Below are 21792 nucleotides of genomic sequence, written 5' to 3' on the forward strand. Positions count from 1 at the left end.
AATAATTCTGTACAGAACCAACTTAAAGAGCTCAAGGTTTTTACGTGAGGTCTCTAATACAAGACTTGATTCAGTTGGACTCCTTTTTGTGGTGTCTTATCTGGTGGTCTTCTGCTCCAGTTTCTGTGCTCTGTTCTTCATTTAAATGGCGATACCCTCCCACCAAGGACAGATTTATTGCTCTTACAGTAGATTGAAATTATTTAGAGCCCTATTAAAAATTGCTAGTTTAGTGCATATACCTTTGTGCTTTGACTGGTCACCGTAACACTGTGGCAGAAAGTCACATGTCTATATAGGTAAAAATCAGGAGGCAGAGTTGAATAACTTCTCAATTTAGCAATAAGGAATATCACCTGGTTTATATTGAGGTGGCCTAGCACAAGCTGTCTGATACATCAACCTGGGGAAACTTCAGAATAATCACCTGCTTGTGTCTTTTCTTTTTCTTTTTGTATTTTACTTTATCTTCTTTACATTGGTTCATTCATTAGTGTGTCTTTCTTATAGAGACAAGAAATTGCTTTCTGTCAAACTTCACATCAACCCTCAATGTTATTACATATTAACCTTGTACTTTGTTACTGTCCAGAAACAACCCAAGCGCAGACTTCTAACTTCACAAAAATAGCATGTCTTTTTTTTTTTTTCCTTTCTAATGAGCAAGAAAACAAGGTCACTCTTAACTTCTCTGGTTACTAAGATATTGCCTCTGCAAGCTCGTTGTTTAATTCACTTACATCAGGAAAATGTTAGGCTTAAATTTTTACTATTTGTAGCTGTATAAAATAAAAAAATCACCAGTACTGTCAAAGATTCTGGTAGACATTTTGCCAAGGTTTGTCAAATTGGAAAGATTTTAATCCCTCTGATTTTGATTGGTTTGGGCTTCATCAACCTAAAAGTCAAAACTGAAGTTTCTTATCTTTTCTGTTAGGACTGTTTTCTCAATACAAGAAACCACTTCTGTGCCATTTGGGAAGTTATACTTGGAACAAGAAACCTCTGGTACATTGCAGTAGATCTAAGTCTTTGTGTAGAAAACCTTGTCAGTAAATTTGGAAACCTGGATTCTCCGAAAAGCGATTCTTTAATGCTAATTTCTTGAATTCTGAGTTGACTACCTGGTATTTTGGTACTGTGACATCTCTATAATACTATGTAATTACGAGGTGGCTAGAGCAGACAATGATAAAAACAGTCTAAATTTCTTTGAATATACAAGAGACTTGACAGCTGAAACTGTATGGAACTTCTGCTCTAATGTTGTTGAGTTACTTTTGATAACTCAGTTTTGGCTTTAAAACATTAAACTCTGATGAATGGAGCTTGATTCCTCATAATTTTCAGAAGGGAATGAGATGTGATAGATACTAACACTCTTCTTACTCACAGTTTTTCCCAGGGATGGGTGCATTTGTTTAGGGTTAGACTGGAGAACTGAGAAGTTCGGGTCATTTTGTAGCAGCTCCATACGTGCCATAGACAGATCCATGGTTAAATAAATATTTTATTGAAAGATCTTCTTCCAGGTGGCTTCTCGTTGGTGGCATTGTCAGTAAGTGATACTGTGGTAAGTGGGAGATGCAAGATGCCAGTACTGTAACAACAGAATGCTATTGACATCTTCCCTTTACGGACCACTGTCTGAACTGTCTTTTGATTAAAACAGATAAAAATTCCTGTCTGACTTCCAGGGACACACAGTCTAGGTTAATCAGAGTAGTGTTTAGTAACAGTCATAATTTGTGTCATTTATTCTAGATTAACATTATGATTCATATTGAAGAAATTATGTGGATTGCTGTTTAAAGGCATTACTAAACTAGAAGACCCGAATTCTGTTGCTTTTTGAAGCAGTACTCCTCCCAAAGTATTGAGAGCTTTTCTGTTCCCCAAAGGATTGGTTTTTGCAATCTTAAAAGACTTAAATGACAGTGGTTTTAAGCATGTACATTTAGAATTAGAGTTCATGTCTGCACGTGTGTGAGAGCTCCATAGATCGTTTTCTTTTTTTGTTGCCACAGCAGTTTTCATTTTCAGCCAGATAAAAATGAGACTGAGCCATATGTGTTTTTGTATTTCTTGTGTTTTTTCTCCATTTCATTTTTCCTCAACTTTCTTTTCTGGTCTTATAAAACCTCTGTGGTCCTGCTCTGGTCTACTTTTGGCATCTCATTGACCAGTATTGTAAACACCTGCTGTATTTCATGTTCTGCTATTTTTATAACACAAACAATTTAATAGTTGCGTAGCATTGAATGAGATGAGAGTTGTCAACAATGAATAGTTAAATTACCTGAAATGCTATGGATTTGGTAAAGCTGGCAACTTAGATGTTTCTTATTGAAGGTTTACAACTTTGACCTTCTTTGAATTAAAAGCTGTGCGACATACAGAGAAAATACCAAGTAGTTTACTATACGTTTTACAGTCCTTAAACTAACATAAGATGATCAGAAATTTTATGATTTTATCATAGTAAAACTTTGTTATCCTAGTGTTGGGGCATTAACTGAAGAATGGAGCTCAAACTCGGATCAATTTCTGTTAGGAGTTTTGGTGGAGTTTTTAGCATATCCTTGGATTGTTGCATTTCTGATGTTCTGAGAGTTATTATCTATTCAAATAAGAACTTGAGAACTATAGAAGCAAGCAGAGGAATATCCCCGTCCTGCTTCTGTGCATAAATATTGCCACAATAAGAATAATTTAGATTTTACAGAAACAAAACATACCTCCGCATAAACATCAACATTAAACCTGGTTAGTTTTCACCAGGTGGAATTAACTTGATCAAGCATATAGAAAAGTCTTAAATATTTGTGATTGGTGAAACAATTTTATATTTATTATACATGGGTATCTTCTTGTAAGTTATTTACAATAGATAGCCGAGGACTTATTTGTTCTTTCACATAATAATTCCAGAGCCACTAATACAGTATTGGGGTTTTTTTCCCCCAATTTTTGCTTCATGATCTTTTTAACTCTTTGCAGTGGTAGTCTTTATGCTGTGCCAATGTATTTAAGAGATCTAGCTAGAATTGTAATGGAAATTGGACCAATTGGGTATGGGACTCTTAGGACAGAAAAAGGACTCCTCATTTTTTAAGTTGCCTCCTTACATCTCTTCCATGCTTTACTTGCCTTTGCTTTCAGGACCAAGTTTCCCTTGTGTAAGAAAAAGTGTAGAAACTGACAATAAACCTGAGATCTCTCACCTGTCTCACCACCGTATTTCATACAGTGTAGTAGCGGACAACTGATAGCCATGTCTTGACATCTGCAGATTACTTAGATGAGTATCTTTAGGATAAGAGTAGTCTTTAGCAGGAACCACGATGGCCAGGCAGTGGAAGGGCATCAGAATCCTGTTACTGGCAATTGATGTTGATCTCTTTTGTGTGTGTGTGTGTGTGTGTGTGTGTGCAGAGGCAAGAACTGATACAGCTTCCAGTTGGGGATTTCAGGGCTCAGGGATTCCAAACTTTTCTAGCAGCTGATTATTTCTGTTAACAAGATGGGATATGTCTCTAGCAAGGGGTGAAATCCTGCAATGATAAGTGGGAGAAGACAGTGGACCACTAGCCATGTTCTCCTTGTTTGTCTTCAACATGTTTAAAGCTGTTACTTCTGAGGGAATTCATGCCTTTATGACTGCCTTTAATTTGGGAATGAAGATAAAGGGAAGCCTTCAAGACAGCGTACTTAAGCATGTCTCTCATGTTAGAGTCCTGATGGGAGTCACCTCAAATGGGAAGATTAAAAAAAAAAAAAAGCTAATCAGGCCAAAGAAAATTTTTCAAGAAGGGCAGTTGTGGGAGGAGGAATTGACAGAGAAGAAATTAGACCTCTCTGCTCTAGTAACAGCGTGAACTTTCTTTTTCCTGTTTCAGCCACAGAACGTTCATTTGCAGCTAATCAGCTCATATTTTAGCCCAATAGTGTACATGATATTTAATACTTAAGTCTCGAGAGAAAAATGTATATCGGTTATTTTAGAGGTGTGCCTGTGCTTCTAATTAGGATACTGATGGATTCTTCCTGCCTGTTTCTGGTATGTATGCATATGCTGCATACCAGTATGTCTGTCTCTTTGCTTCTTAACTTAATATTATATACACAGGAAAACAAGATACAGTAGATTGCCTGGTGATCAGAATTGGATTTTTCAGTGACTGCATTCTTAGGCTATAAATAGCCTTTTTGTATTAGTTACATTATGATAACTCCTGTTACTGATTACATTAAGACTTCGAGTTTATGAACAGTTGCAAGCACTTGATAATGGCACAGAAATGGTATCAACTGTTGAGAAACAGACTGGAAGTTTGCAAGAATTTATTCTCATAATCACTAGAATTTACTGCTATGTAGTGAGAGGGAAGCCCGTGCAATATGAGGGTTTTCTTATAACTCAGTTGACAGAACTTTGTTATCAGTCTGCTTTTCAATCAGACTTGAACCTATTGATTGCAAAAACAGGCAGCTGAAAAGCTTTGCAAGGAGTGTGCGTAACAAGGCTTTAAGATCACATGAGTTTGTGAGGAGAATTGACGAGGATGGAAAACTGCATTATGCTCCTTGATACTGCGAAATTTAGAGCTGCATTAAAGAGCAATGTTCAGCTTTTTACCATTGTTCTTGCAATGTGAACCCTTCCATAATCATTCGAGGGGAGATGAATAATCTGGTGAGAGAAGATTTTTTCCAGTGTGATTTTCATTATTAGGCTTTTCTCTAACATCAGCCCCTCTCTGATTAGTGCATTGTAACATTAGGATACAGGAATAGTCTCTTCCATTTTGGTAAGCAGACAGGATCTGCCTAGTTCCTATCTAGTACAATAATTACTCATTAGGGCTAAAGGAAAAGTGTCCATATCCTGATTTTCATACTTTAACTTAGTTCCCATATCTGTAATTTCTGACTGGTTGCACTTAATATTTATATCTGATTGTTCTCACAAAGTTATATTTTAAAGTGATTTTCTTCTTTGAAATTTTTGCAAATTATGGGGTATTTGTGTGTGTGTGTGTGACTTGTTCAGGAGGTAGCAGCTGTCTAATTTCAGATTGTCCTGGAAAGCTGTTTTACTTCTGCTGTAGTGTTGTGTTAAGATGTTAATTTTCTGGGTAAAATATCATTTGCTCAGTTAGGATAGACCTGGGAGAGAGCAAGGTCATTTAGACTTCTCAAATAGGGAAAAAGAAGTGATTTACAGAGTTGAAGATTAGGGGTCCTTCTTGTGATGCTGAAGGAGAAGATTTAAATCCTTTCCTCAGTTTGAAGTGATCTGGACAGCAAGTCATTGCTCTAAACTGAGCAAAGCTGGCTCTTCCTAGTGTTTTTATAACTAATAATTCTGAAAAAAAGAGATATTTCACAGCTAAAAGTTTCAATTGGAAGTATTCTGATAGGCTCTAGTCCATGATTAGTCACTTTCGTAATAGTAAATTACTTTGAGTTTGTTGTATTCAGGTAACTTCAGAACATGGAGCTTTCAAAGGAAGTTTGCGTGTTGTCTTCTCTGGGCAACGCACTGGGCAATGAGATACATTTTTACCCAAGTGTCCACATAACTACTCATTAGTATGATCTTAGGATAATATCCTTCTCATATATGGAAATGAGGAGCAACCATGAAAAGGATATGCTGTGGGTTTTGTTTGGTTTTTTTTTCCTTAACATAAGATCAGAAGTGAGTTGAAAGGACTTTGGAAAAGGGTTCCTCTTAAGCTACTTCTTAGCAAGTTTTGTACTTTGTCCTTTGTGCTTCTGCCCATGAGACAATGACCTTATTAAATAACACTGAAGATTAAGCATTAATACATTTTTGAAGTAAGTTAAGTATCCAGTAGGAGGTTCGTGACTTTGTTCTTTTTTAGCAGGCATTGGGCAAACAGATAGAAGACTCATAGGTATGAAAGATAATGTCAGTCTTGTAATGTTCCTGTTAACACTTCAGCAGTAGCTGGCAAAAGCTTACGTAAGGAATAGACTTTATGGAAAGTTGGAATATATAACTGGTGTTTCAACCAAGCCATATAGAAGACATAAGATATTCTAAAGTAAGAGGTCTTTGGAACAGCTGAATGATGAACTCCTCATGGTTGGATGTTATTTTTCTTCTGGGACGGAGACTTCCCAAATCCTGAATGAGTATATAAAACAGAAACTAGTCAGGTTTTTAGGCCCAAAGGAGGGGCATTTGTAGGATAACTGCAAAGAAGCAGTGTGTAAGTTAGTGGACAGGAAAGAACTGAGTAGGTCTAGGCTTCTTCTATAGAGGTGTTGTGGAGAAGTGATGAAAAAATACTCCCAATCTTTGTATTCTGGGCTTATACATTGATACAAACCTTATATGAATCTCTTTTAATCTCTTCCTAAACTATTCCAGCAGCATTACAGTTCTGAAGTAGGGATTGTACTTACCTAAGTACAAAAATCATGCCCTGGGAAATTATTTGTATAGACTCCTCTAAATAAGATTTAAGAGAATATATACTGTTGTGACTCCGAGATAAAATGCATTACCGATTCAGTCCAAGCAGTCTCAGTGTACAGTGAGGAAAATACATGGTTTGTGGAGCGCTCATACCTGCTTGACTGACTGCTGTTGTTGGTTGATTTCTGTGTAACAGAAATACTAACATGAGAAAGGCTTCTCTTTCTCAAATGAAACTAGCTCCTTCAGAAGGCAAACATATGGAGACAGTAAAACTGAAGCCAGTGATTCAGCCGTGGCACCAAGAAGCTGCCTTGTGTGTCTTTGTCCACTCATGTTCTTCCTGCAACCTGTGTTTCTCTTTGCTTTGGTTCTATGTGTAGTATTAAACACATTTTCCTGTGGAAACCTAACACTTGACAAAAAATTGTTTTCTTATACAACCAGCCTGTAATCTTGACTGTCAAAGTACAGTTGCTGAGAATTCTTGTCCAAGAATCTTGTTCTAAGTGTGTTTAAGGGTTGGTTTGACCCAGTTATAGCTATAACCAGGGGGAAGAAGGAAGCTGACACATGGCTTAGTAATTGAAGGATAGCATTAAAAAGAAGGGGTTCAGAGATCATGTGGTACATGTTTCTTGGCCAGCAAAAGGACAGCGATCTGCTGAGAACTATGAAATGACATATTTGGAGATGGCTTTTCAGTGGGTTTGGGATCTAGGGTTATCTTGCTTTGCCCTTAAACTGCTCCAGCATGGTGTGTTGTTTGTAATGCCTGGCTCATCCATGGAAAGGCTAGAACAGGAAGAGCAAGAGCTGAAACTATGAATTGTGCTGATTCTTTTTGGTGGTGCATTAGTCTCTTAAAATAGAAGCATTTAATAGGTGGATAATTGTATGAAGAGACAGAAGAAGAGAGATCATGATGCCTCAAACTTCATTGTGAAGTTTCCAGGTACGTTATAATATGTATGTTGCTTTACATGTAATATAGTATGGTTTAGTGCAACTGTTTCTGCATAGGAATCAATCATTATCAACCCTCTAAGAGGGTGTACTGTATGTTCTATTTGAGGAATAAGACCTTGTTACATTTCTTTGTATAAGGGACTGTAGGAGTAGAAAAACAACTCCTCACTCAGTCACTTTGAAACCTTTCTTTTGTGGGGTGGTTTTAAAGAAAATAGTTATTTGCCAAATGTATTGTACCTATGCAAAAAATACCCTGTATCTGTATCCACAGTCACATTGACGGTATTAACTGACTCTTCTTCTAGTAAAGAGACAAAGTGACTGTCTGTGCCAAGCAGACAGGAACACTTTCTCAAGGAAGTGTAGATAGTACCACAAATAACTTACCTGACTTTGTTGGTCTTGTGTAATAATCTTCTGCCTTAGCTTAAATTAAAAGCAAGTACAAAAAATAGCATCAGTTTTTTGTAAACCTTAATGAATTTATGTTCTCTAGAATTTTTTTTCATCTACACAAGCATAAGCTGAGTCTGATTTGCTCTTGTTACCTATAAATGCCCACATTCCTGTGTTATGTCTGGCAGAGCCAGGAATAGATCAGCTGTTGCGACTCCATATCCAGTGCCTTAAGTACATCACTGACCTTCCTCTACTAGCAGGATATCTCTATTCCATATGTTGTTGTAAAACCCTTACTTGGAGCTACTAACTCTTACTAAGAGCTTTTCAATTCTTGCCCACTCAATTTAGTCACGCTTTCTTTAGTGGCAAGAAGGAGAAGTGGTTTATATTTTGAAGTATCTAAAAACTATCTGCACAATGTTTTCAGAACTGTATCTGGTAGCTTAGTGACAAAAATAGGAGTGAAAAGCTGCATGAACATAGTCATTTTACAGAGCTGTCAAGCGAGTGAACTGGATCTGATTTCCTTCCTGTCCACCAGCACCAGCAAAATCCTTTGCAAGCCTGCCATGGACAAGTCAAATCTTTTACCTGTAGAAAAAAAAGTGGTTATATATGTTTCCCTGAAGGCATAATTGGCTTTCAAAGCCTTTCTGTATCTCACATTTATCAACAGAACTCCTCTTGACTTTCACATGGTGAAGTGGTTCTGCAAGGCTTGCACTTAGAAGTTGAGATGTCCTTTATTTTCTTTTCTTTTCTTTTCTTTTATTTTATTTTATTTATTTTATTTTATTTTATTTTATTAAATGGGTATTTGTGAAATTTAAGAGATGAAAGTATTCCTCAATGTCATTTTTAGTACTCTTGGGTGCAACTGATATGTACTTTCATTAGTATAAGTAAATTACTGTAGTATTTTTGTTTAAAATCAAATTATATCTGAATATTGGATTTTTATTACGAAGTCAAACACAACACTTAAGTTTTTGCTTGCTTCCTAAATAGGTCTGGTCTGTATATCTGACTGGAGAAGATAAAATACAGATAAGCTCACTGAGGAAAGTAATCCTCTGCTTCACCTTGCAGACAAATAGGTCAATATTATTCACAGAACAAAAAGCTGCATGTGCTTTTCAAGAGCCAAGGACCTTCAGTACCCAGGGGTGAGGAAAAATGGCTTGGGTTATTTTTGTTTCTTTCCCAATAAAGCCACTAATGCAATTCACCAAGATTTACAGTTACTGTTTCCCAAACATTTTTCCATAAGATCCAAGGAAAAAAGATTGTAGAGGGATTTTTTTGTTCTGGTGCTGCAAACATATGCATGTCTAAGATTCCTGTGAGTAAAATGCCTACAGGATCAGGCTCTGGTACCACAGGTTTTCTGAATCTTACAGCAAATGTTTGAAGCTATATTATAGAATTTTGAGAACATGCTCCCATAGGAAATAAAAACTGTGTGCCTGAAAGGTAAAAACCTAATTGCAAACACTTGACATTTATCATAGCTATCTCTAGTAGAAAAGGATGTTCATTCCAAATGTTACAGAATTAACACTTTAAACTTGATCTCTAGAATAGGTTTTTATTCTGGTGATTTCTCAAAACAGTCATAAGGATTTTGGACTGGAGCTTAAGAGAGAAAAATAAAAGTAAATAAATATAATACCTTAAACCTAGATTAGTTGCTATGGATCTGTTGCTGCTATAGACTCAATGTAAAATGAGTCAAAATTAAAACTGAACCTTTATTATTGAGCCAAGGAAATGGGTAATATCTGCTGTATTTTAACTGGTTTTATGGCTTTATTAAAAGCACTTGTTTTAAAGCTAACTGAACAAGGATCAAATGTCTGTCTCCAAACAAATTCTCTTTGTGACTTGGCATCAGTCTCTTACCACATTTTTTCCATCTTCTATGTCTCAATCAAGGACAACAGGTTTTGAAAGTTTAGGAAAATATTTGTCTTTACTTCCTGTTCCTTGGCAGTATTTTATTACTATTTGAGAGCTGCAGGTAAAATGCCAGTGCGTTGCAGGTTTTAGTTTTTGGGAGGGAGCTGTATTCTTTTTGTATTTATGGTGTTTGTTCTTCTTGTTCATCAACAGAATTTACCTAAGCCCTACTGATTTTAGGATTTCAAGAAAGTGATTTAACATGAAAGTAGATGCTTTGAATCCATGGCTTCTGAAGTATCTTACTGGTGCCAGTGACTTGTTGTGTAGTGTTTGTCACTTAAAAAACTCTCAAAACAGAAAATTACATGAAATCACAGTGTTTAACTTGCCAGTATATAGTTTCTTATGTCTTCGAGAGGAGATGTTTTTTCCTAGACATTTTGGGATTACTGCAGAGTGTGCTCATCTCCAGTTACTGAGGGCAAAACACTATCAATATGATCTAGTGATTTTTAGCATGGATTATTGTAATAATTGCCAAGTCAGTTCTGATGCTTCTAGGACATACACATTAGATGTGTGCTAAATAATATACTTGCAGTAACTTCCTGTGAAACTACAGTAGTCTGCATATCTGATACATTATTGTTTGAGATGTTATGAATACTTAATACAAATAATTTTTGGAGAATGTCTGCAGTCTTCAGCTATGATGAACAATGTTTCTGATGCAGACTGTTTGTTCAAGAGTTATAAAAGAAATAGCCAATATCACAGTTCTAACATCTGTTTAATAATTTGGTTTACAACAGGATTATTGCTTAGTCATGCTGCATAAAACCAGAAAACTCTTTTTCTGCTATTAAGCATGTTATGAGACCTTTAAAAAAAGATTATAGCTTGCCTTACCATATAAGCAATGCAAAATTTTACCCCTTTTGACAAAGAAGGAAAGAAAAAATCCTGACTTCCTTAGTACAACCACGTTAATGAAACCAGACTTGTTATGCAGATATTTGATACATAAAGTAAGTATGTGAGTGGGGGTGATCGACAACTTGAGTTCATAAAACAGTCTTAAATTTCACTCACTTGTAACATTTTACATGCCACATTTTCAGGCCTTTTTTGTATTGCAAAGGTTGAAATTGCATTATTTTAAGTAAAAGGGGAGTTTTGCTGCTGCTTTGAATAAAGGTAGTTAAGAATCATAGAATTAAACTCCATGGATTCAGTGCATCTATTCTTATGCTCAGTTACTTTCCTGAAACCCTAAGATCAGAAGCACTGAAGAATATTTTGTTTGCTGGAAAAAGCCAGGGGAAAAAACCCAACACTGTAACCACGCAGTGTAAAGTGCTAGAATACAGTCTTTAACGATTTGGTTTTTGTTTTTGTTTTGACAGTGAAGACAAGGTTCTGAGTGATAGAAATGCATGTTGTTCTGCTTATTTTTATAGCCAGAGATACCAGTGTGGGCCTTTCCAAGGACAGAAGACGAGTTTTCAGGCTCTTTGGTTGGTCGATTTCTAGTTAGTCCTACTCCAGTGTCTTCTGTAATTGGCTTTGAATAGGACTGGATTCACATAAACAGAGTGACATTTACTACATCCTTAGTCTTTTTGTTGCACTGACTCTCCAGTAATTGGGTTATGAGAAGTTAGGCTTCAAGGAGTATTGCTAACGACTTTGTTCTGCTTCATGTTATCACCTGGATGAAGGTTAGCAAGTTCTGTGAAAAGCAGACATGAGTTTGTCTTCAAGAAGAGTAACGTTGTCTGCAGTTATGCCAATAACTCTGCAGAAATGGGTATGGCATTTAAATCAGTCTTGTAATTCTGACTTTAGTATGGGTTGGTAATACATTTTCTTAGTGTAAATAATCAATGTTTAAAATAAACAGGGCTATATTTAATTTTTCACTGTATTTTTTTATTTCTCTAGTATAATAAGAATTTTTCTTTTCTGATAAATGTAGATCTTTTTATTTCATTATGTGAAATATATGTTTACATAATATACATGAATACATGTGTACATAATTGAATATTTGTTACTGTGCTTTTTTCTCTGTTACTATAATTCTGTACCTTGTGCAAGAAATTGATTTTGCTTACAGAGTAATGTAGTTTTTAAGTATAAAGTGTCATAATTGCATATCAGAATATTAAAATATGCCTCTGTAGAAGGCTATAGTTCTGTTCCTAATGGAGGATCATTGGAGTCCGCTTCCGCAGGCTTTAAATCAGCCTTAAACACAACATGCTTTTTCCTCACCCTGTCTGGCTAACACCTTAATAGTGGATGGTCCATCATGTATTTTGGGAATCAGGGTAACACTGTACAGTGTCTCTCCATAGCCACTGTAGCTTGCCTTTTTTTGTTATCTCGCTAAAAAGTGGAAGCAATGCAAAATCTTTATGCCTATGTGCACTAGGATTGCGTAGTATAACTTTATGCATTGGGGGTGTCTGTGAAGTTAAAAGTACACAAGGAAGTGAAGTATAATAGGACTCTCTGCTAAGCCAGATATATTAACTTCTAAGAAGTTAGTTCAAACAAACTGTGAGTAATTCATAAGTCCAGTTTATTTTGTAAATGTGTAGATATTTTTCAAAAATTCATTGCTGCATAATGTACCTGAATCACTGTTAATAGACTCTTCTGTTACTCAGAGGCTTTTAATATACCAGCAGTGTGAAAAATGAAATTTCACTGAAATGTTGCTACAGTATTAAATGGTTCTCGTGAGCAAGTTGCACAGGATACGGCATATACCTCTTATGGCATAAGTCCAGTGGGTCTAAAGTAGTATATGAACACATAGCTCTTATTGATTTGGGATGTATGGTATTCTTTTAGATTACTTCATTTGGAGTTGGAGGGGAAGCCTGTGAACATACAATTTTAGTGTGATTGATTGGTACAGATTAGATTATACTACTGTCTTAATAACATGATTACATACTACTTTTCTGGTATAGTAACTTCCCTTTCAGATTTAGATGTGTGCAAGATGTGCTCTTACACAGTTTATTCGTAACAATTTGGTGTATCTCTGTTACACTCCTCAAAAATGCTCTTTTAAAAACTGTGTTTTAAGTTTAACTTCTCAGCTCTCATCCTCTCAATCCTGTGGTTTGCTCCCCTTCTTCTCTCCCTCCCCCCAACACCCTACCCGGTCTCGAATCTTCAGCTGTCATAGTTATTTTATTTTTGGCTGTTCTTTGGTTATTTGTATGTTAGGAGATGAAGGTCTTTGTTCTTGCAGCGTGTAGTTTTGTCGGACTCCTCTGGTATGCACACAGCAGTACTTGGTGCTGTGGGGGAGGGGAGAGATGTGTAACTTTGCTCAGTCTAGCATTCGGAAGGCTAGGAAACTCAGTTTTAACTGTACTGTGTATTTTAATGGATTGCTTTTCTTTTTTCGCTGTTGAGAGGTGAGCATCATTCTCCAAGGAAACTTCAGGGTTTTTCTCTTTTGACAAATGCATGGTGAGTAAGATCGTTTTCTGTGCATTCTCTCGTATTTTAAAACACAAATATTTTCACACTACTATCAAATTAGCTGTCGACAGTTATTGGCTTTACTTCTCTTTATCTGTGCACTTCGTAAGCCCAAAATAAAAATAACGGAATTAGGAGGAGGAAGCAGCACAGGATGTTGCCTTAGGTAGGTAGGTATTGGGTTACACACAGTTGCAAAAATTCTCAAAGGCATGTGTCCTCACTGAGGGCTCACTGTATGCCAAATTTAATAGTCCTGTTTATGCTTGTGGTGTTTGTATCTATGCATGTAGAATTCCTCCTGAAAGTATCTCTGCTCTCTATTCAGAAGGTGCTTTTGTTATTTCTATAGGAATACCCTAATTTCTGGAACTGGAATACTGCAGGGAGGGAAGGCGGGAAGGCAGGCGAGGAAGAGCCTTGCTTGTAAGGGATACCATTTGTGCATACATGTGCATGTGTAAATTGGTTTTTGTTCTCATGGACATTAGAACCTTAGACATCAGTTTTGACTTAAAGTAGTGCAACTTCTACTTTTTGTAATGCTAGAAGGACCTGGAAATATAGAAATGTACGTTAGCACTGCATAGTCAAGAGAAACTTAAGCATTAGCTCATAAAGTATTATTTTAGGCTATCGATCATCCCCAGTCATTATTTCTGAAATTCATGGAAAGGGTAATTGTGTAAGAAGTGTAATTTAATTATGGTACTGCAAAAATTGCAAGTCTTTCCCCCCCCCCCCCCCAAGGTAAAATTTTGCATTATCAATGTGCTAATCTGGCTGTTCTGCCAGTTTCTGGAACACATGGATTTTTCTCGTTTTCATTCCAAATATCTAATATGTTTTGTCCAAAGTTATTTCATACTTCTTTCTGTTTTAAGATCTGATATGAAGTACTTATCTGATATGAAGCTGACATGTTTTATTCTTAAGTAATATATTTTTAACTAAAGCTACAGGGCCTCGTTTAGATTCCAAGGGGTCTTTTAGCACAGGCAGAAAAATGACTTGCTTAATAAGTGTGGGGAATTATGCATATTGAGTACTATTACAACAAGATTTATAGTGTGTATATAGGCTAGACGTATAATTAATCCAACACAGAGTAAATGTCGTCTTTATCTTTTGTATGAATAACTTTGTACTCCTCTAAAAATGTTTTTAAGAAATTAGATTTAAAAGGTCATAATGTGTTCAAAACATTGTTTTACAGTCAGTTAAAGACCAATCATTTATTCAAGATAAACACCCACAAGTCTGCTAGACTTGTTATAAGTAGAAGAGTACTTACGCACCTGACGTTGGATGCAAGGGGTATAAACAGTGAGAGTTGTAGTTTCTTCCACAGCAGCTGGGAACTTCGTAGCATACTAGGTCACATGATGTTAAAAAGCCTTGTGTACATAGGCGGTATGTATTGCAGCTGAATAATTTCCAGTGGTTTTTGAAGAGATTGCATAGTGTCTTTTAAATGGAAGAAATATTGATTAGAAAATGAGGATGTGATTTAGATTGCTCAAGTCTAGGACTGGTATAAGCATACAAATTTGAAGATTCTCTTGCAGCTTTATTCCATCTATTTTTCTGGCCTGAAATCACACGCTGCTTTAATCAACGCTCGCCCCTCCCCCAAGGAAAAATGGTCACTTAAGCCAAATTGTACTGAGAATTAGTAATGTCTGTCTGCAAGGCTAAGAGCATGAAAGTAATTTTTCAGTTTTGCATTTGGGTTCCCTGAGATGAAAGGCCAATGTGTTAATCCAGGAATTTTACATAAGGCACTTTAAGTGACATGATAATGGTGTCATTAAATGGATACCTTTTATAAAATAACTGGAGGCGGATGAAGCATTCATGTATGAAACATCTCTTCATAAGGACAGTTTGAAAAATAGTCATTTAAAGATGCATAAACAACACCCATGCCCTTTTTGTCTTTTGTACAGTAATAAAAATAAAAGAAATACAATAATAAATAATGTAATACAATAATAAAAGAAAGGGTAACATCCTGCAAAGATTTGAAGACAGATGAGAGGTTTACATAGGAGATGGACTTGAGTGTGCTTTAAGGACTTTAGAAACAGTGGTCAGAAAACCTGTGGTGGTTGAGGTGAAGTATTTGAATCGCTGTAAGGTCTTATTCTTAATGGAATATTTTGTTTCATGACTTATTGGGGGATCTGAGAGAAGATAATGATGATTACCACAGATAAAGCAGTAAGATGGGCCTGACTGGAAATTCAGTATAGAATTAGATCTTAGAGATAAATTACTAGGATAAAGAAAGCATCACGATATGCTGCTATTGGATCTGCAGAGTTTGATACGAATAGTAAAGGTTGTGAGCCAGAACAAGAGTTGAGGAAGGTTGAGGAGGGGGAATATATATGGGAATGGGTGGAGACCCAAAATGAATTCAGGAGACTGGTAGTGTATTTTTTGAAACAAGTTTATGTTTAAAATTGCTAGAAGGCCAAGCTAGTATGTAGGCTCAAGGAAAGGTCTTGCCACCTTTGTGTATCTAACGTGTGCTACGATAGCTGCATTTTGTTTGGGGAGATCTGGAATTCTTGCTTCCTCTTGATAATACATAAAAACTTTGTGAAACTAGTTTTACAAGTATCTACCTCAGATACTTCTTTGAGGGAGCATACAACTTTCATGTTAGCTATGAAAGGATTCATGAACTGCTTAGAATTCAGTCATCTGTCGTACTGTGCTTGCAGATATTAAGTTACCTACTCATGATAGAGGCTGATGTGATGACAGGGAAGAAGGAGGGTGGCAGACTAGCATTTTCTGTCATTGTGGAAGAGGTCTGGTTAGGTCTAGGGACTGTTCAGGAGAGAGCTACTGACAGGGCCTCTTCAGGGGAAGGTATTGCAGGAGTTTTCCTCTCCCTGATGATGTTGGCCAAATAAATCTAGATCTGATACTATACTTGAGAAGGGTTCTAGGACCAATTTTTGCTTTGAATATGTACTTTGTACTCAAGCAGGCACCTAAAAATGGATGCTGGTATAGCAGTCATATACTGGTTGGCCAGTCATATTTCCTGGTTTGAATAACATGAAACCAGTAAAGCTTCCTACTGTTTTGATTGTGTATAAAAATGATCCCACATGTATAAATGAAATCAAAATGAGACTAACTTTAGCAGTCCCTATGGTTCAGCTGCTGGGGTGGAGAGGGAGGTTTTTTCTATCCTGTGACATTCCAGTCTCTACAAGCAATCAAATTTTACAGAATATTTTGTACACAAAATTGTCAGCGATCTTGGAATTTAAAATGTATAGCACTATGCTGCATAGTTGCCATGAACGGTGGATAGGGATGTGTGTATATGTGTGTGTATGAGAGGGTGAGTAATAAGTGCACAGAGTTTTTTAAAAAGTCTTTTAAAATCTCAGTGGTTTAATACACTTGGTCATTACTTGTCCTGTGTATAGTTTGACAAGGTTTAGTGACACAATTAATGTTGCACTCTGTCTCCTCTCTGTCTTCAGTTCTTGAACAAATCTTTGATATGTTTTTCAGTTTCTTCTTGCCTTCTTTGAACATCTAACATTCTTCATACAGTAACCAAGGAAATTGGCAGTGTTTAGTGCCCTACTCTGCTCATAATCCTTTTCTGTTGGCAGAAATCCTTTCGAAAAAAACCAGCTTTTTCATCAATTGAAGAAAGTGCTTGGCCATTTTCTAGCTCTAGTACTTTAGTCTCCTCTTGAATAAATTAGGCTTCAAGAAGTCAGAACTTGACCTTCAGACTGTGTTATCTAGCCTTGAAGTATATCAAGAGCTACTGCTGAATAGTTATTTCTGCTGGTAGTAAACCCTGTACTGATTATGCTGCATTGCTGTATATGCAGGGAGAAACTCAGCAAACTGCACACAAGGTGTTGGCATCAGTCCTATGCGAAAAATCAAATTTCCCTTACTTACATGTCTTCTGTGTGTTACTTTCAACATGCTACAATACATAAGCAAGTACCTGAAAAATTAGAAGATTTTATTTACTTTTGATAAATTGAAGATATACTAATGAATACAAAGAAAATTCATCACCTTGCACCAAGGAATTATTCGTATTTAAGCTTGCTTTCTTCCTCATTTTCATGCTGTTGCTATGAGTACTGGCCATGCCCTGTGCTCCCCCACTCCTTGTTTCTCTGCCTGTGGGTCAGGAACAGAGGCAGGACCAACCCAACAAAACGCCAGCTGCCTTAAGGACCTAAAAAAGAACTTATGACTGTGTGATCATGTATTGGGTTTGCGTGGCCAGGTTTTGGTAGCAGGGGGGCTACAGGGGTGGCTTCTGTGAGAAGCTGCTAGAAGCTTCCCCTGTGTCCGATAGAGCCAATGCCAGCCAGCTCCAAGACGGACCCGCTGCTGGCCAAGGCCGAGCCCATCAGCGACGGTGGTAGCGCCTCTGGGATAGCGTATTTAAGAAGGGGGAAAAGTTATTGCGCAGCAGCAGTTGCAGCCAGAGAGAGGAGTGAGAAGACGTGAGAGAAACAACTCTGCAGACACCAAGGTCAGGGAAGAAGGAGGGGGAGGAGGTGCTCCAGGCACCAGAGCAGAGATTCCCCTGCAGCCCATAGTGAAGACCATGGTGAGGCAGGCTGTCCCCCTGCAGCCCATGGAGGTCCACGGTGGAGCAGATATCCACCTGCAGCCCATGGAGGACCCCACGGCTGAGCCGGTGGATGCCTGAAGGAGGCTGTGACCCTGTGGGAAGCCCATGCTGGAGCAGGCTCCTGGCAGGACCTGTGGCCCCATGGAGAGAGGAGCCCATGCTGGAGCAGGTTTGCTGGCACGACTTGTGACCCCGTGGGGGACCCACGCTGGAGCAGTCTGTTCCTGAGGGACTGCACCCCGTGGGAAGGACCCACGCTGGAGCAGTTTGTGAAGAACTGCAGCCCGTGGGAAGGACTCACGTTGGAGAAGTTCGTGGAGGACTGTCTCCCGTGGGAGAGATCCCACGCTGGAGCAGGGGAAGAGTGTGAGGAGTCCTCCCCCTGAGGAAGAAGGAGCTGCAGAAACAACGTGTGATGAACTGACCGCAACCCCCATTCCCCATCCCCCTGCGCCACTGGCGGGAAGGGGGTAGAGAAAATGGGGAGTAAAGTTAAGCCTGGGAAGAAGGGAGGGGTGGGGGGAAGGTGTTTTTAAGATTTGGTTTTATTTCTCATTATCCTACTCTGATTTTGAATGTTAATAAAATTAAATTAATTTTCCCCCAAGTCGAGTCTGTTTTGCTCATGATGGTAATTGCTGAGTGATCTCCCTGTCCTTATCTCGACCCACGAGCCTTTTGTCATATTTTCTCTTCCCCTGTCCAGCTGAGGAGGGGGAGTGACAGAGCGGCTTTGGTGGGCACCTGGCATCCAGCCAGGGTCAACCCACCACAGACCAAAACTTCTGAACCAATATAGTTCTATTGTAACACTGGGAATTTTACCCTGGTTCCAGTCCATGTTAGTCTCTTACACTTGGTAGTGACTTCCTAAAGTTTCTTTTTTGAAGTTGTCCTTATTCAGTTGCTTTCAACCCTTTATTTATGTTTACATTATTTCAAGGCAACCTGTTTTTCATAGTTTAAGGTAGTTACATGAGAACAGGTTTATTCTGGCACAGTACAGTGCATAATGGGTGCCTAGGGAACAGTACAAAGCAAGGCAAGTCAAACTTCCCAAGTCACACTTTCCAAGAATACGTATCCAGCTTCTTGAGCCAAAGTTGATAGGGTCTCATCATATTTCTCATATTTCATCATATTTCTCATAACATATTTCATCTCCTCTCTCTGGCAGATCCTAATGGTGTCTTGAACTGCTGACCTTTATCTCTACCAATACAGATGCTTGGGCATCAAAAATGTTAATTTGGAGAGACATCTTTGGTTCCTTTCTTTCCCATGCCTTGCACATCCGTGCGGTTACAACTTCCTGTTATTTGTGTCTTTGCTGATACCTTTTCTGTTTGGCACCACTAAAGTTCTTATGAAGGACTGAGACCTGGGAGGAAGTGTTCGGTTGACACCCTTAATGCTTTTCCTTTATTTCCTGCTAGAATCCTCTTTTTTTCACTATTCCTCAGTGTACTCTGATTTCTACACAGTCTTTTTCATCACTCTTGTTGCATATTGTATCATTTCCACCTTGGACCTTTGCCCTAACATAACATTGTGCTTTTTTCTTAGACCACTTAGACTGCTTTTCTGAACCAGTTAATTCCCTTCTCCAAGAGGTTAGCAACTAAATGGTATCTAGACTGAATAGCAGTTGGAGCCCTCCGCTTGTCTTGTATTAGCTTGACAGCCAGGCTTAACTAGCTCATCAAATTATCTGCCAGCTGCGTATGCAAGCCCTCAATGTTGTCATTTTTCCTTTGGTCCTATTGATTGTAACTTCTTGGATTGGTGTCTGTCACCATCCTTTTGGGTATCCTGTTTGACAAGACTTTTCAGATGATCATAACACAAATAAAATACATACATTTCTGGTGGTAGGAACATGGCTTATGTTTGGGGAAGAGAAGCAGCAGCCAGACAGCCCAGAAGGCCTCTGAATGTAGGGTATCACAGCACGTGTAGAGATGAGAAATGTGCTGCTGACTTCTCAGTTTTCCTGTATGACTGAAGGCTGTTCAGTCTACATACCTCATTTTTGTTTTAGAACAAATGATTAGAGGTAAATATTGTCAAAATACACTGAATTTCTGAAATGATTGGTCTCTCCTTATTACTACGTCATCCACTTAACATTATCTTTCTGTTCCACTTTGCTCACTTGTTTTAGTGAGTGTCTCCTGCATTAGATGACTGTTACATTTTTGCCAACAATTACAGGGCCTGATTTCCACGCTCAGGTGCTCCTGGTCTTTTTTTCTGTCCTATAGTGGTTTGGATTTGTCGGCAGAATTTGCTGACAAATCTGTAATAACGCGACAGTGTATAGTTGAAGGTTTTACATGGTTTGAGTAGACTTGCTAGCTTTATTGCAGGATTTACTCTTTATTTGGATTTTATGCTTTGGCCGGAGGGAACAATGCTATGTCAATAAAATGAAAGACAAGTTGAAAAGTGCTGAGGGATAAAATGTTCTGTCAGAATAACTATTCTACAGCAGTTAAACCTTGCTGTTATATACCACCAGTGACTAGAAGCAGATACCCAGAGACAGAACTGGGCTGGAAGGATGTCGTAGTCTGACCCAGCAAAGCAAGCTTTTTGGTCTTATACCAAATAGCAAAGTGCTTCAGCATTCTAAAACAACTATTTATTATAGTGGGTTAACCTACATAGCCTTTGTCATATTTGCTCTGGACATTCCTTGTACCACTCCAGAAATTCCGAGAAAATTTCCAAACTGTATCTTCTTTAGCTAAAAATCTAAACTTTGCTTAGTCTTACAGAGTCTACATTCTTTTCTTCTCTAGTGACTTCCATGGGAATACGTAGGTGATAAAGGTGATGACAAAGGCATTCTTGGCTTTGAAGCTGTATTGTAGTTCAAGCCAGAACTTCTGTATAAAACTGTAAAAGTGAAAGAATGTTTTAAGAAAAAAAATTTTTTTTTTAATTTCAAAAATTTATTTTAGGACTGCTGCAAAGGAAATGGGAAACTAATTGGTCTCTTAATGGTGTTATTCGGAGACTTGGTCTTTCTCAGCTTCAGCAGGAGATTGGCTCTACTGGGAAACCAGCAACATAGTGTGAAAAACCTGGTAGATACAATAGGTACTTCTTTTTATAGCTGATATCTCTTCAGAAACATAGAGTGCAGCCAGAACGTGGCAGTAACAGATTTGCTTTCTCTTGTGCTGGAACACAGCATTCTATTTATCTCTGACAAGCGAAGGATATGTTGGACAAACTGCACTATTAAATACAGAAAGCCTCATTTAAATAATGTTAGCGCTTTGACATAAATAGGGACAAGCTATTCAAACATGAGGCTGATAACATTCTGCCCTTAACTTTGTTGTACACAGAAAACAAAAACCAGGTGTATTTTAGTGGCTTTATATTTAAATTTCTTTCTCCTCCGATCTTCATATATGACTTCTTTGGAAAGTAGAGTAGCATATGGATAATTTCTACCATATTTCTAGTTTGGGGGATAAAGAACACTGGTGCACTGGGAACTTTTTTCATTTGCTGTTCATTTTCTATTTCACAAACTCTTTTTTTAAAAAATGAAATACTGAAGTTCCTCCTTCAAGTAAGATTCTTTGAATCCTCTAGTATGATTTTCCGTCCCCTCCCTCTTTTTAAGTCCAGTTACTCTAACTGGATATTTTTCCATCAGTATATGGTAAGCGCATTCTAAATGTTGCTATTGTATGTAGTAAAATGTAAAGCTGTGTATTACTATTAAATATAGAAAAGCTATGTAAAGTTAAGACTTAGCAGGCAGTGTGGAAGCAAAGGACTGAAGATACTAAATACCAGAGGTTTACTAATAAGGCTAATAAGCTGTTCACCTCCACTAACTTAACTTTTCATGAAGAAAAATTGACGTGAAAGTACATTCTTATTAACCTTAATG

At 37.7% G+C, this 21792-nt stretch overlaps 1 protein-coding gene across 2 annotated transcripts in view; it reads left to right on the forward strand.

The window, feature by feature from the left end:
- Window positions 1–21792, forward strand: part of GRB14 (growth factor receptor bound protein 14) — a 67333-nt gene that overhangs the window by 6379 nt on the left and 39162 nt on the right. Inside the window, exon 1 of one of the 2 annotated variants that reach the window (XM_050900416.1) lies at window positions 11434–11537. The exons of the other annotated variant lie outside the window; for it this stretch is intronic. Within the exon in view, the coding sequence (XP_050756373.1) occupies window positions 11475–11537 (63 nt within the window). The 5' untranslated portion in view covers window positions 11434–11474. Of the gene's footprint in view, window positions 1–11433; window positions 11538–21792 lie in introns of those variants that run through there. 2 annotated transcript variants of the gene reach the window in all.

The sequence above is a fragment of the Gymnogyps californianus genome, chromosome 7 (genome assembly GCF_018139145.2).
Source record: "Gymnogyps californianus isolate 813 chromosome 7, ASM1813914v2, whole genome shotgun sequence".
In the NCBI taxonomy this organism is placed as follows: Eukaryota; Metazoa; Chordata; class Aves; order Accipitriformes; family Cathartidae; genus Gymnogyps; species Gymnogyps californianus.